This window comes from Oryctolagus cuniculus, chromosome 3, assembly GCF_964237555.1.
Source record: "Oryctolagus cuniculus chromosome 3, mOryCun1.1, whole genome shotgun sequence".
Taxonomy (NCBI): domain Eukaryota; kingdom Metazoa; phylum Chordata; class Mammalia; order Lagomorpha; family Leporidae; genus Oryctolagus; species Oryctolagus cuniculus.
The window spans coordinates 99,679,639-99,696,884 of record NC_091434.1 but is presented as its reverse complement, the minus strand read 5'-3'; the positions used below and the strand labels follow the sequence as shown (position 1 = coordinate 99,696,884).

Here is a 17,246-nt window from a genome sequence, read left to right as displayed (position 1 = left end):
TTCTCCAGCAATGTCTCTCACCAGGTAATCAGGAACCCCCAAGCTTGTGGAGTCTCCCACTGAGACTGCTCAAATTCCTAGCCATCTGTGAGTCCTCCCACACAACCTCAATTTTTTTCACAGTCCCAATTCAGAAGCTTCACACAGTCACAAACTCCTAGGCCCCTGTTATTTCTCCCCTCCAGAGTCAGGAGTATCCACTTGGCTGGTTGCCAGGTGCAGACACGAGCTGCTGCAGCTATTATGTATATCCAAAATGATGCCCACTCTATCAGCTTGTTACAGTATGCCTTTGTAAAGTGATCAAGGAATGAGAAATATGTCCATCTGTTTTTTTTTTTTTTCTTCCTCTAGTTTGCCTGGTACACTTTCCCCCACGGGGCTCCAAGCCTGGTTCCCTCTAGGCTCTTCCTGCTGCTTTTTCACTAGTGACTTGGGATGCTGCGGTCTGGTCACTCCTCACTTTCCAGCACTGGTGCATAGGCTCTCAGCTATTGGAGTCCCGAGCCATGGTCACTCATGACCTCCACGTAGGTCCACTATGTCCCTCTAATTTCCCTAACTTTTCTCTGAGACTACACTATCTCCACTTTTTAAAAACTGTCTTCTAGGCTAGAGAAGTAAGCTCTTTCCCTACTCTGCCATCTTAGAACTTTGAATCTCAAAATTTTTGCATTTTAAATTATTTTCTAAATTTAAAACTATTAGCACTTCTATATGTAAGATTTTTTTAAGGAGTTTACTTTTAAATTTATTTAAGATATATGAGGTTTGTGCATTTTATATATACAGATTTAGGAACATAGTGATTCTTCCCACCATACACTCCCTGCCACTCATGCTCTCACAACCTCTTGCTCCTCTCTCTCCTATTCCCACTCTTAATTTTTGTAAAAATCTATTTTCACTTTACTTTATACTCATAAGATTAACCTGACATTAGTAAAGAGTTCGACAAATATCATGAAGAAAAGAACACTTTTCTTCAACACTAGAGACAAGTGCTGTAAACAGTCATGAAATCTCAAAATGACAATTTCAGTTCTATACATTACATTTTAGGTACTAGCTACCACAGATGAGGGAAAACATGGTATTTATCTTTAGGAACTGGCTTATTTCACTAAGTTTAATGAATTTATTAATACTTTAGATTCTCATGGTCAGAGCAAATGTATTACAATTAGTACAACACAATACTGATGTTATTATGATAGTAATAAAAAGTAAATTCAAGATAGTTCATATATATAATTTTAAGAATATAATGATACTTCTTTCCTTCCATCCTTCCCTCCATTCTTCCCCCTTCTTTCTTTTCCTTTCTCTCTAATTTTGGCAGTAACTTATTTTTTAATTTAAATATCCAGAACATATCAGCAACTCAAAAAATTCAACAATAAAAACTATTAATCCAGTAAAAAATTGAGAAAAGGACCTTAATTGACATTTCTCAAGAAATAAAAATGGCCAACAAATATATGAAAAGATACCCAACATCACTAGCAATTGAGAAAATACTTATCAAAACCACAATAAGATATCACCTCATACCTCTCAGAATGGCTGTTATCCAAAAGCCAATAACCAATGCTGGTGAGGACGTGGACAAAAGGGAACTCTTACAGACTATTGGTGGCAGTTTAAACTAGTGCAGCCACTGTGAGAAACAGTCTGGAGAGTTCTAGAAAGACCTAGAAATAGACTTGCCAGCAATCCCACTACTGGATATACACCAAAAAGACATGAACAGCTTGTATTAAAGTGATACCTTTACCTCCATGTCTATAGTAGCACTGATCATAATGGCCAAAATATAGAATCAACCTAGATGTTCATATCAAATGAATGGATAAAGAAAGTATGTTTATATACACACATATGCATACACATATTTACATACAATGGAGTATTATTCATCTATGAAAAATGAAATTTTAGCATTTTCACAAAAATGTGTATAACTAGAAACATCATGTTGAGTGAAATAAGCTGGATACGGAAAGACATGTTCTCCCTTACTACACATTCTCATTAATATGTGAGAAGTAAAATAAAAAAAATAAAAAACAAGAAAGATATGCCAGTACTGCAACAAATATAGTTTTGTCAAACTTTATTTGATATATTTGTCAAACAAATGTTTAATAATGATATACTACTACACTTTAATGATATGTGATTATTTTATTTTTATTTACATAAAGAGAACATATTTCATGTATTGCATATATACAATTTTAACAGCATAAGGATACTTCCCGCCCTATTCTTGAGTCTTCCTTCTCTCCCACACTCCCTCCTCCTTCCTTTCTTATTTTTCTTTTAATTTTTAGAATGATGTACTTTCAGTTTACTTTATAAACACAAACTTAACCCTCCACTAAATAATAACTCAAGAAGTAGTAAGTAGAAAAATCACCATTCCTCAAGCGTGTAGGCAAGGATGATAAATAACCATCAAATCTCAAAATGTCAGTTTAATTCATGTATATTATATTTTTTGTACTCTGTATATTAGTTATCACAAATCAGGGGAAATATATAATATTTCTCCTTTGGGCACTGACTTATTTCACTAATCATAATAATCTCCAGTTGTTCCATTTTCTTGCAAAGACAGGATTTCATTTTTTTTACAGCTGAGTAATATTCTATGTGTATATATACTACAATTTATTTATCTAGCCCTCAGTTGATTGATTCTGTATCTTAGCTAATGTGCTTTGAGCTTTACATGGGGGTAAATATAACCCATTCATATACTGGTTTCGTTTCCTTTGGGTAAATTCCCAGGAGTGGAATGGCTGGGTCATTTTGTAGATCTATTTTCAGATTTCTGAGGAATCTCCATTCTATTTTCTGTAATGATTGTATTAGTTTACATTCCCACCAACAATCTATTATGATGCTTTTGTTCACCATATCCTCACCAGCATTTGTTTTTTGGTTTTTGGATAAAAGCCATTCTAACTGGGGATGTAAAACCTTACTGTGATTTTTATTTGCATTTCCCTGATGGCTAGTGGTCCTTTGCATCTTTTCATGTCTCTATTGGCCATTTGTATTCCAACTTTTGAATAATGTTTGTTCATATCCTTAGTCAATTTTCTTAAATGGATGGTTTATTTTGTTGTTGTTGAGTTTCTTGAGCTCCATTTTTAGCCTCGATATTTATCCATCTCCATTATCAGATGTATAGTTTTCAAATATTTTCCCTTTTCATCACAAGCCTTTTTATTTTGTTTGTTTCCTTTGCTGGCAAAAGCTTCTTAGCTCAATGTAATCCCACTTTTCTATTTATACTTTTATAGCCTATGCTCCTGGGAAATTATTGAAGAAGTCTTTTCATATATCAATATCTTGCAGTGTTTCTCCTTTGTTTATATCATCATTTGATGGTTTCAGGTCTTAGATTTAGATTCCTGTTAATGGATTTTTGTGTAAGGTGTAAGGTAGGGGTCTTGTTTTATACTTATGCAGGCAGATCCAACTTACGCCACACCATTTGTTTAAGAGACTATCCGTTCTCCAGGGAGCGATTTTAGCTCTTTGTCAAATATTATTTGGTTCTTGATGTGTGGAGTAAATACTGAGATTTATGTTCTATTCCAATTGTCTACATGTCCATTTTATGCCAGTGCACACATTTCCTTTGGGTTAATAGAATCCAGTGATAAGCAATAGGCTTAAATTACTCCAAGATGATCAAGTATGCGTGTTGGGTTGTGATAACTTCAGCATGTTCTAAAAATACCCCAGAAGATGTAGGAGGTGGTGGTAATGGATAGGATTATATTGGCTTGTTTGGAGAAAGTAGAAAGGCTTCAGTTCTTAAACAAGTCTGAACTCAAGTAAATCTTTGAGGATGGTGCTATGTGTTTTATTATATCTCCTAAAAATTCAAATGTCAAAATCCTAACCTCTGCTACCACAGAATGTGACCTTATCTGGAAATAGTATTTTAAAAATAATCATGTTAAAATGAGATAAATGTTTTAAAGTAATTCTTAATGTAATATGACATAATGACTTTATAAAAAAGAGGAAAGTTGGAGACTCATAAACATAGCACCAAAACCCTCTGCACACATAAAGATAACCCTCTATAATCAAGGGGGATTGATCTAGATTATGCTCTTCCCTCACAGTACTCAGAAGGAACTAATCCTGCTAACAAGTTATTCTAGACTTCTTGTCTCCAGATCTGTGAGACAATAAATTTTTGCTATTGAAACCACACCATTTTAGGGACTTTGTGAAGGAAGCCCCAGCAAACCAATATAGAGGATTCTAACATGAAGCAAGTATTGTCAGCTCAACAAGAGTTGGTGAATTGTGGCTAGTTGGCTGATAGTATAAGAGATCATGCCTCCTGGAGATTAGCAAAGCAAACACAGTAAGTGGACTGATCTGTACACAAAACCACAAGGTCTACAAATTATAAAACATCTCAGTGTATCTTAAGAATCGAATTGGAAAGTGTGGATTAAGGAGAAGTTGAGATACCTCAACTGCTTCCTTTAAATAAATAAAAGAATATATTATTTATATATATAACATAATAGTTATGTATAATATATGAGTTACATATTACATAACATAACACAAATATTATATTTTATATAGAGGGAGACAGAGACATGCAATATATACACATAGGGTGGGGATGGAAATGTCATATAGAGTTCCCATATGTTGTTTTACTCCCCAAATGCCTACAAAACTTGAACCAAGGCCAAGCTAAATATTGGAACCAGGAATTCAATATGGTCTCCCATGTGGTCTGCCACCAAAGATATGAATTAGCAGGAAGCTGGAAATTGTAGTGGAGACAGATCTCAAACCTAGGCAATACCACATGGGATGCTGACCATCAAATATGTGGTTTAATCACTATCCTAAATGCTTGCTTCTTTATCCACTTGTTCCTTTGAGCCACTAGTGGACTAAATCCTGTGGAAGAAGACCTTCTTGAGAACTGGAGGCAAGACATTGAAAGAAGTTGGAAAATGATACCTAAATGAAAATTCAGTCATAGTCCTGAAGCATTATACTTAGCCAAAATTTTAGGACTCATTAAAATATGCGAATCAAGCAGAAGTTTACCTTGAAAAGGAAAACTATAGTAAGTTTCAAGCTTTTCTGAAACAGCCATTGAGATGCAGGAGAAAATCAAGGATCATTAAGAAATTGCAAAACCTTATGACCTTAACTAGCAACGACTACAATCAAAGAATTTTGTCAGTGTCTTCATTTCTACAGTAAATATTTTTGTTGAACATCAAACAATGAATGCAGTATAAAGGAGCCTCTCCTAAGTCCATGGACATGAAAAACTGAAGCCATCCAACAAAATCCACAACATGCCAAGTTGTGCAAGGGTTAATCAGGAATGGCTAAGGAGGTATGTTTGAAACTAGAGACCTCATATTCCAAAGGATTTTATCTAAAAGGCACAGTACCAACTACTAGTTTTCCACTAGACTGTAGATGTTGGCTCTAGCTATGAGGAGGCATCAAATTATCAATTATGATTGATGTGATCATTCATAACCATTGGCAAGATAACCTTGAAGAAAGGAAATGGTGAATCATGGCTGATTTTGAGAGCTAAAGATTAATAAATATCCCCACTGAGGAAAACTTACACAAAAGTATAAAAAGAAACACAATAAAACTCCTGTAACTGAAGAATATTCCAAAACTGCTAAATGTAGATCTGACCACAATTAGGAAATTCTATATTAAACCTTCTTCCTTTCCTTTCATAAAGAATGTAGAAAGATTACATAGATTACAGCAAGCAGAAAGGATTACATGGGAGAAAAGGAAGAACAACTTTCATAAGTAGTTACAAACATCTATGCACATGATTTTCTTTCTTCAGTTGCTATCTAAGGGTCTTCTGAACACCCACAGGATCGGATTACTTTTGCAACTCGATTTCTATAGATCCTCCACACCCTCCAAAGCTATCATCATTATTGCTTCCTATAGTTATTTATGGGTAAAAGTTGTATATAGTAGGTAGTACATGAAGATGGAGCATTGTTCTTTCCAACTTCAGGTCTCAGTTTTCTTCACATTGCTGATTTCACACTTTCTTTGTCAAAGGAAAACATGCTAACAATGTCACGGGAAGGGAGAGGAGGGGAAGAAGAAAAGAGAACAGAAGGTAAATGAAAGGAGGGGAAGGGAAAGGTGGGAAGGGGTAGGAAGAAGATAGAGATTAATCTGAATATCTATAAGTGTAGAAAATATAAGAAATATTATGGTAGATGAATGTGTCATAATTGAAATTTGAAGACTAGTGACATTCAAAAAAATCAAACACATGCACAACTTTCTCATGTCAACTTCAAGGTTGTCATTTCAGCTGTAAAACTAGTTCCAGATGTTTATAATAATTAAATTGTGAATCACTGCAAGATATAGGCACAGGCAAAGACTTCTTGTAAAAGATCCCAGAGGCACAGGTAGTCAAAGCCAAAATTAACAATTGGGATTACCTCAAATTGAGAAGTTTCTGTACTGCAAAAGAAACAGTCAGGAAAGTTAAGAGGTAACCAAAAGAATGGGAAAAATATTTGCAAACTATGCAACCGATAAAGGATTAATAACCAGAATCTACAAAGAGGTCAAGAAACTCCACAACAACAAAACAAACAACCCACTTAAGAGATGGGCCAAAGACCTAAATAGATTTTTTCAAAAGAGGAAATCCAAATGGCCAACATACACAGGAAAAATGGTCAGGATCACTAGCCATCAGGGAAATGCAAATCAAAACCACAATGAGGTCTCACCTCACCCAGGTCAGAATAGCTTACATACAGAAATCAACCAACAACAGATGCTGGAGAGGATCTGGGGGAAAAGGGACACTAACCCACTGTTGGTGGGAATGAAAACTGGTAAAGCCACTATGGAAGTCAGCTTAGAGATTGCTCAGAAACCTGAATATAGCACAGCCATCCTACTCCTTGGAGTTTATCTAAAGGAAATTAAATTGACAAATAAAAGAGCTGTCTGCACCTCAATGTTTATTGCAGCTCAATTCACAATAGCTAAGACCTGGAATCAACCTAAATGCCTATCAACAGAAGACTGGCTAAAGAAATTATGGGATATGTACTCTATAGAATACTATACATCAGAAAAAAATGAAATCTGGTCATTTGTAACAAAATGGAGGAACTGGAAAACATCATGCTGAATAAAATAAGCCAGTCCCAAAGGGACAAATATCATATGTTCTCCCTGATCAGTGACAACTAACTGAGCACCTAAAAGGAAACCTGTTGAAGCGAAATGGACACGATGAGAAACAATGTCTTGATCAGCCCTTGTCCTGACTGTCGAGGAACAACATACTATTTTATTCCTTTTAGTATTTTTTTCTACTTAATACCATTGGTTGAACTCTTTAATTAACACACAATTATTCTTAGTTGTTTAAATTTAACTGAAAAGTGACCCCATTAAATATAAGAGTGGGAATAAGAGAAGGAGGAGATGTACAGTTCGGCACATGCTCACTTGGTCTTACCCCTAATGGTAGAGCTAGAAACGTGTCAGGGGATTCCAATTCAATCCCATCAAGGTGGCATGTACCAATGCCATCTTACTTGTGAAAGTGATCAATTTAAGTTCATAATTGATGAAAAAGATAGGACTAAGTGTCAAATGTATTACATAAATAAGACCAGTGTCTGCAAATAATAATTGATAGAATTAAAAAGGATGGAATGATCCCACATGGGAAGCAGGATACACAGCAGACTCATAGAATGACAAATGTCCTAAACAGCACTCTGGCCTCAGATTCAGCCCTTAAGGCATTCGGATCCGGCTAAAAAGCCCATGAGAGTATTTCAGGCATGGAAAGCCAAGACACTGTGACAAAAAAGAAAAAAAAAAAAGAACTAAATGAAAGATCTCTGGGAGTGAGATTTCAGTAGAAATAACGGGCCATCAAAGAAGGAGGTACCTTTCTCTGAAGGGAGGAGAGAACTTCCACTTTGACTATGGTCTTGTTTAAACAAGATTGGAGTTGTTGAACTCAAGAGGTTTCCATAGCCTTTGCAGCTCATGACAAGAGTCTTGGATGATTACTGACATAAATAAGAGTGTCAATTGTTAAATCAACAACAGGAGTCACTGTGCACCTGCTCCCCATGTAGAAGCTCTGTCCTTCATGTGTTATACTATGAGAATTAACGGTGAAGCTACTACTATAACAGTACTCTATACTTTATGTGTCTGTGTGGGTGCAATCTGTTGAAATCTTCGCTTAGTATATGCTAAATTGATCTTCTGTATATAAAGATAATTGAAAATGAATCTTGAAGAATGGAATGGGAGAGGGAGTGGGAAATGGGATGTTTGCAGGTGGGATGAGGGTATGGGGGTAAAAGCTGCTATAATTCAAAATTTGTACTTTGGAAATTTATATTTATTAAATAAAAGTTGAAAAAAAGAAAGTTGATCTTAAATTTAGTACAATTACAAAGCCCTTCTCAGTAACATCCTATTAATAGATTAAAATAATGAGTATAATTTTCATTTTAAAAACACATCCAAGCTGGACATGTAAAACGTTTGAAACACAATCTTGGCTTCTTCATGTTGGGACTTCTTCCCTCTTCCTAGATTTCCACAGCTTGTTGAGCCCCATATTGTCCTAGGAAGAAGTCTGTGAGGCCATAAAGAACTTTTGCTTACCCTTATCCCAGATTCTATGGCCATTTGAAGTTACATGGCTTGACCAGCAGCAGACTCTTCTTAACACTAAAGTCCTACCCAGTGCCCAGTCATACCCATGGAAAGCCCTTTCTGTCATGTCTGAAGTCTTCACTGGAACCACTTGCAGGAAATATATTCTTTTATTCCTTCAATCTTGTGGAAGGCACGGTTCCAATAAATCTGATTCACATGCTTTTCCTTCAACCCTTGGAGTCCTCTTCCCCATCTTTGTTAGCACCTCATACTTCCAATAGCAACAGCCTTGATTTTAGTTCTACCGGCACAGGAGAAGTCTAGGAATCCATGACTTAAAATCTGGTTTGGCTCTCACATTGTACAGATCAGATAAGACTGGGGTATAGAATGGTGGATTATATTTTCATTTTGGGGGGAGTCTTTATGAAATACACTTTACTCTATCACATTGTATAATGGTGAGTAATGTGTCCTCATATATTGCCATTTGATACAATTTGAGATTTGTTAAACCACAACTCAACCAGGAGAAGGGCCATTGTGAAAGAAGACTTATGACTGGAATGGGACATGATAATTCAGTTTTCAATTCTGCTGTTCTTTCACAGTGAGTACACTTTAAAAAAGAATTCTCTAAATGAAAGTTGCTCACTACCTGTTTGTCAGTAAAAACATTAGCAGTAAAAGAAAAAGGACAATGGGATGTGCAATATGCATGCCTGCCTCCTCATCCTGGGTCACTGATGTATTGACACTTACAGAACATGTTTAGCCTTCAGTTTGTATGTACTTGAATGCAAAATTGAAAATTGAGTCATGGAAAACCAATGAAAATCTTCAAATTCTAAATAAAAATCTTTATTTGCTCTCTACATCTACAAAGAACTGTTAAATAATACAATTAGGATGTGTGAACAATGCTAACACCATTTATTGGGTCTAGTTTAAAAGTTGTCAATGAAAAAATAAAAATCAGTATAGTATCTGTGAAAGTGATCAGGCTGAAATAGATGATGTACCATTAAAAAGTCTTTAGGGGTTTAATTAGGTTGTCTAAGGTAAAAGCAAATACAGTATTAGATGATTCCAGTGAATTGTCAGCAAGAAATGTAGTACTTTTTCCCCCTTAAGAGAAAAACTTGTTAGTTCAAAACCATGATTATAATCTTGTACATTTCTATACTATGTATTAAGCATTGTGACTGACTTGTATATAAGAGGTGAACTGTAAGATAGGTAAACATTCAAAGTTCTTATTTATTTGAAAGATATAGAGAAAAATCTTCACCTATGTACATAACAATAGTCTACATATCAATATGTCTGTAGATATAGAATGAAAAACTGTAAGTTCAATATATCTCCCTAATTATGTAAATAATAATTTAGGTTACATATATATTTACAAATATGACTTATCTACTACACTGATTAATACAGGGTTTTAGTACTTACCTAAATTCTGGCAACTTCTAATAATGTTAGATAAGTTGATGTGGTATTGGAAAAAGCTCTATTTTAGCTCTTTTCTATTGCCTTTGGCTATACATGACTGGGAGTAGTTGCTAATTTAGATTTCCACATAGAATACCATAAATATGAGGGATCTGCATATGAACCTCTATAGATTTATGTTACATCTAAAAATATAAATGCAAGAGGTTAACTACTTCTCAGAGAACCTCATATTATCCTTGGAAGTAATTGTAAACTGTTTAATTATATTAATTGTTTGTACTAGATTAACAACATCATGTGGAAGAATGTTAGTTAACTAACTGAATAAGCATTTTTGTATATATTATTCTATTTCAGTCGATTTATCTTTAGTGAATAAGGATGAAAATGCCATCTATTTCTTGGGAAATTCTCTTGGCCTTCAACCAAAAATGGTTAAAACATATCTTGAAGAAGAACTAGATAAGTGGGCCAAAATGTAAGTATCTTCTTAAAACTACTATTCTACTTCTCATACAAAAATACTAAACTCATAATAGGGTGTTTAATATTTGAAAATATATAGGCTACAACCCTAGTACTTAAAAGCAGAGAGAAACTATGGGGCTCATGCCATCAATACCATGATCTTATTAATGAAATAAATAAGGATCAGAATAAGGTTACATGCCAAGTAAGTAGCAGAGTCAAAAGTAACAATTCTATGATATTTAAACCATTTCAGTTTCTATCAGACCTGTGTTGACACACACAAATCATATATAATCATGTTATTTTTTAATGATCAACAAAGAAGTTAATATTTATGAATTTAGTTTTTTTAAAACAGATTTATTTTATTTGAAAGAATTATGGAGACACAGAGACAGAGATCTTCCATCCTCTGGTTCACTCCTGAAATGAGAGAGAGAAACACACCTGCTGATTCACTCCTACACAAATGCCTACAACAGCCAGAGCTAGGCCAGACTGAAACAGGTATCCCTCCTCAATCTACATGCCCCATATGGGTTGGGTGGACCCCAGTACTTTACTTATATTTGCTGCATCCCAGGGTGTGCATTAGCAGGAAGGTGGAATTAGAAGCAGAGCCAGCACTAGAACCCAGGCACTCCAATACAGATGCAAGCATCTCAATAGCCATTTAAAGTACTGCACCAAATGTTTGCCCTGATATTTATTCTTATTAATAAGAAAATCCGAACTTGTTGAGGAGGTCAAAGGGTTAGATGAGGCAGAAAGCATTTTTTTTCCCCAAATGCACGATGGTTTGTTGAGAAAGATGCTTAATGTTAGCTTAGCAAAGAAGGTGTGCTCTAAGCATGAGGGAGCCTTGTATCAGGACTGTGTTTTTCTCTATCTGTTATGTTCTCATTTATTCTTCTAAGGAAGACCTTCACACTCTCACCTTAGCTGAACCCTTTCCCTCTGTGAATCCAACCATCTCAGCCATAGTACTTGGCCCTCCCCAAATGTCACTACTTGTGGGTAGGCAGTTTAGAGATGAGTTTTCATTAGTTTCCCTGTATTGGCTATATTATAATCCCCTGAAGGAAAATAACCTAGTCATGTATTGTATAACTTTCCCTAGTCATTGTTGATAAAATTGAAACTAGAAATATTTTAAATACATTTTCAAGTTTTATTTGTTTTTAACATTTAAATATCTTTAAATATTCCAAATAACTTGAAATATTTTTAAAATATTTGCTGCATATTTAAAACTAAAATATTAAAATGGGGTACGCTAAGCCTGAAGGTCAGGAAACAAAATTTCAGAAAGATTTAACAACACTGAATAAGAATTCTGGAGGCAAGACCTTTAGCTCTTGTAGAAACTCACAGTATTTCTTCACTTCTCTTCATGCTGCTCCCATTTGATGGTGTGTATAGCACCTGTTCTTTAAAGCTTAGTTTATGCTGATTATGCCATTGATTACTAACATGGATAAAACTGAAGAGTTCTTAATTTTAGTGGTAAATAGTATATGCTTACAATTTAATGCAAAATGACAGAGGCTTGTATAATTTATTAATCTGTTGTAACTTTATCTGCATAACTTCTATGCATAAATTGCAAAATACTCATCACCACATTTGGGAGCATTTTTTACTAGCAGGTTTAGTATTTAATAAATGAGGGTCATAGTTAATAAAAATGGTTAATATTCATTTTTGGCCTTAATGTAAGAGAGAGCAGAGAATTAGATCGAATGAATTTGAACTTTGCAGAGTGTCCTTGCCTCTTGGATATTCATTCAGCAAGGCTGTGCATTTTTAAAATTTATTTTATCCTCTAGGCATTTAAAAAGATGTTGTCCTGGTATTCTATTCATACCCTTATGGTTATCCTGCTTTAATGTGAGACTAGTTGATTATTGTCAAGATGTTAAAGTTATATTTCAGGAATATGCCTCCACTGTAACACCTACCCTCCTATTGTTACTGCCTTTCACTTTTGCATTTTGCCTTGTGACAGCAGAAAATTTCATAGTCTTCATTAAACCTTTCTACCTAGTTTTTATTAAAGATGATTCAGAAAGGAAGTGCATTTTAATGTTTTAGGCAATGTAAAGGTAATTAAAGAGTCCTTTTTTAGTATTTATTTATTTGAAAGGCAGAGTTAGAGAGGGAGAGAAACAGAGCTAAAGAGAGATCTTCCATCTCCTAGTTCACTCCCTAGATGGCTGCAATGTCTTTGGCTGGGATCCAGAAGCCTAGAACTCCATCTGGGTCTCACATGTAACTGAAGGGACCCAAGCACTTGGACCATCTTCCATTGCTTCCCTAGGTCATTAGCAGGGAGTTGGATTGGAAGTGGAGCTGCCAGGACTCCAACTAGTGTTTACATGGGATGACACCTTGTAGGTGGCTACTTAACATTATGCAACTCAGTGCCAGCCCCCAGGATTTCTTCTAACCAAAAGATACCTGTCATATTTTGCTTTCTTCATTTTACTTAGTTTTCTTGCTTTATGCTATGGTGGCCCAGTCAACATCATCAACGGCTTACCCCAGTGGTTTCTGGGCAATCATGAATTCGTGTGCCCTCTAACCAGAGTACCCATCTTTGATTTCAAAGCTCTTATAAATAATTATTATTAAATATATTATTTACTATTTGATTTTTAATTGTATAATGCTTTATTTTTATTAATAAAGAGTTTTTGAATTTCATATACAGAATTCTAAGAATATAATGATATTTTCCTCCCTCCTTCCTGCTTCCTTCCTTTATTTTCGCTCTAAATTTTTGCCATAACATACTTTCTTTACTTCTTTTTTTTTTTTTTTTTTTTTTTACAGGCAGAGTGGACAGTGAGAGAGAGAGACAGAGAGAAAGGTCTTCCTTTGCCTTTGGTTCACCCTCCAAAGGTTGCCACAGCCAGTGCGCTGCGGCCGGCGCACCGCGCTGATCCGATGGCAGGAACCAGGTGCTTCTCCTGGTCTCCCATGGGGTGCAGGGCCCAAGCACTTGGGCCATCCTCCACTGCACTCCCTGGCCACAGCAGAGAGCTGGACTGGAAGAGGGACAACCGGGACAGAATCCGGCGCCCCAACCGGGACTAGAACCCGGTGTGTCGGCGCCGCAAGGCAGAGGATTAGCCTAGTGAGCTGCGGCGCCGGCCAACCATAACATACTTTCAATTTACTTTATAATCACAGGCTTATTGTTCTTCTAAATAAAGAGTTCTACAAGTAAAAATTATACATACTACTGTTCCTCATGCATATAGACCAGGGTTATAAACAATAAGCAAGTCATAAGATGTCAGTTTTGCTCATATAGAGTTAAGCTTTTTTTGTTCTCTTATATTGGCTACCACAAAAAAAAGAGAAAACATATATTTGTCTTTTTGGATCTGGCTTATTTCAATAACATAATAGATTCCAGCTTCATCCATTTCGTTGCAAAAGACAGGATTTCATTATTTTTATGGCTGAGTAATATTCTATTATATATAACATTTCATTTAACCAGTCTTCACTTGAGGGACATCTAGAGGGTTACATATCTCAGTTATTGTGAATTGAGCTGCTATAAACATGGGGTATGGATAACTCTTTAATGTGCTGATTTTATCTCATTTGGGTAAATTGCCGGGAGTCAAATGGCTGGGTCATATGGACTATTTTCAGATTTCTGAAGAATCTCTATACTGTCTTCCATATTGGTCATATTAGTTTACACTAGGTATGAAGTATGGTATGAACAGTGTTTTAGGGTACCTTATTCCCCACATCCTCACCAGCATTTGTATTTTTTTTTTAATTTTTGCATGATAACCATTCTAACTGGGCTGAGGCGAAACCTCTATCACATGCAGAGTTTGAAAAGATTTTCTCTTATTTTGTTGGTTTCTTGATCATGTTGCTAAATGTTTCCTTTGCTGTTCAGAAGATTATTAGCTTGATGTTATTCCATTTGTCTATTTTTGCTTGGCTTGCCTGTGCTTCTGGCATGTTATCCAAGAAGTCTTTGCCAGTACCAATGCCTGTGCCTTGCAATGTTTCACCAATGTTTTCCTCTAATAATTTGATGGTCTCTGGTCTTAGGTTTAGATTCCTGATTCATTATGAGTTAAATTTTGTATATCTTGTAAGGTATAGGTCTTATTTGATAGTTCAGCGTGCACAGATCCCATTTCTTGAACACTATTTTCAAAGAGACTCATCTTTTTCCAGGGAGTGATTTTAGCTCATTTGCCAAAGAATAGTTGGTTGTGGATGTGTGGATTAATTATGGGGTTTCTATTGTGTTCTGTCTGTTCACATGTCTATTTTTGTGCCAGTATTAGGCAGTTTTGATTATAACTTCCCTTTAATATGCCTTGAAGTATGCCATTGTAATGCCTCCATCTTTATTTTTATTGTTTAAAATTGCTTTAGCTATTCAGGGTCTCTTGTGCTTCCATTTAATTTGTGGATCATTTATTCCAGATCCAAAAAGGATGCCCTTGGTATTTTCATTGAGATCTCATTGAATCTGCAAATCACTTTGGTTATATGGACATTTTGATGATGGGAATTCTACCAAAATTGTGAAATAGGAGAATTATTAATTTCTTTGTACCTTCTATTTCTTAATGTTTTATAATTTTCATTGTCTCTACAACTCTTGATTAAATCCTTTCATTTTCTTGATGAAATTTATGTCAAATAATTAAATTTTTGTAGTTATTTTGAATGCATTATGAATGTAGTTATTGTGAATTGGACTGCCATTGCAAGTTCTTTCTCAGCTATGACATTTTTTGTGTATAAAAATACTATTGATTTTGTATTTTAAACTCTGTAACTTTTCCAAACTTTGCTATAAATTGCAATAGTCACTTAGTAGAGTCTTATCGTTCACCTATACAATGGTATTTAGATAGGGCCATATGCAAAGAGGAAGTTCTATCCTCCCTTCAGAGAAAAGTATATCCTTCTTTGATGGCCCCTTTTTTTCCACTGGGGTCTCGCAGATATCCTTCATGCAGTATACTTTTTGCCAATTTGTCTTGGCTTTCCATGCCTGAAATGCTGTCATGGGATTTTCAGATAGATCCGAATGCCTTAGAGGCTGATTCTGAGGTCAGAATGCTGTTTAGGGCGTTTGTCATTCTAAGAGTCTGCTGTGTGGACTGCTTCCCATGTTGGAACTTTATCTCCTTTTTGATTCTATCTGTTGTTATTACCAGAAACTTGGTCTTATTTATGTGATCCTTTTGATACTTAATCCTATCTATATGAGCAATTCCACACTTAATATGATAAATTTATCACATAAGATTGGGGTTACTACCACCCAGCTTAATGGGATTTGGAGTCCCATGGCAAGTTTTTAGAGTAAATCTTAGAGGTAAGTACATAGGAATGTGTGCCAAACTGTGCAGCTCCTCCTTCTCTCATTCCAACTCTTATTTTTAACTGGGATCTATTTTTAATTGACTTAAAACACCTATGAATAATTCTACATTAAGTGTTTACCCAAGAGTATTAAGCAGAAAAAATGAAAATAAAAAAAATAAACTTAGGCGTTTAAAATTAACAGAAAAGTGATCTCTGTTAAACATAGGAGTGGGAATAAGAGAGGGAGGAGATATATAGGTTGGCACATGCTTACTCAGACTTACTTCCAATGGTGGAACTAGAAATGTGCCAGGGGATTTCAACTCAGTCTTACCAAGGAGGCAGGTACCAATGCCAGCGCACTTGGTAAAGTGATAAGTATAAATACACAACCGATCAAAAAGATAGGGTATGTGTCAATGAGATTTCACAAATAAGACCAGTGTAAGCAAATAATGAAGGATAGAATTAAAAGGGAGAGAATGATCCTGCGGGGGAAACAGGCACACAGCAGACTCATAGAATGGCAGCACTCCTGCCTCAGAATCAACCCTTGGGACATTTAGATCTGGCTAAAAGCTCCATGAGACTCTCACAGGCATGGAAAGCCATGGCACGGTGGCAAAAAGACAATCTAAATGAAAGATCCTGGTGAACAAGACCCCAGCAGAAGGAACAGGCCATCAAGGAGAGAGGCGCCTTTCTCTGAAGGGAGGAAGGAACCTCCACTGTGATACGGCCTTAACTAAACAAGTTCAGAGTCGGTGAACTCAAGGGGCTTCCATAGCCTAGACAGCTCATAGCAAGAGTCTAGGATGATTGCTGACGTCATAAATAAGAGTGCCAATTGTTAAATCAACAACGGGAGTCACTGGGTACAGGCTCCCCACGTAGGATCTCTGCCCTTAATGTGTTTTACCATGAAACTTAAAAACACTACTAGTCGAACAATACCCTATACCTTGTGCAGTTGTGTGAGTACAGCCTGTTGAAATCCTTGCTTAGTATATACTAAGTTGATCTTCAGTATATGAAGGTAATTGAAAATGAAACTCGATGAAGGGCGGGATGGAAGAGGGAATGGGAGAGGGGAGCACGGAAGGGAGGAAGGTTGGGGGGGAAGCCACAACAATACAAAAAGTTGCACTTTGTAAATTCACATTTATTAAACTAAAAAAATTTCTATATAACAAACAAAAAAAGAACTTAATACTTTACCCTTTTAGTAT

At 35.8% G+C, this 17,246-nt stretch overlaps 1 protein-coding gene across 7 annotated transcripts in view; it reads left to right on the top strand.

Moving 5' to 3' along the window:
• The window catches only part of KYNU (kynureninase), a 228,983-nt gene that overhangs the window by 56,237 nt on the left and 155,500 nt on the right, over nucleotides 1-17,246 (top strand). For 5 of the 7 annotated variants that reach the window (XM_070071543.1, XM_070071542.1, XM_017342818.3 and 2 more), the window contains exon 3: nucleotides 10,540-10,660. The exons of the other annotated variants lie outside the window; for them this stretch is intronic. In XM_070071543.1, the coding sequence (XP_069927644.1) occupies nucleotides 10,540-10,660 (121 nt within the window). The remainder of the gene's footprint in view (nucleotides 1-10,539; nucleotides 10,661-17,246) is intronic. 7 annotated transcript variants of the gene reach the window in all.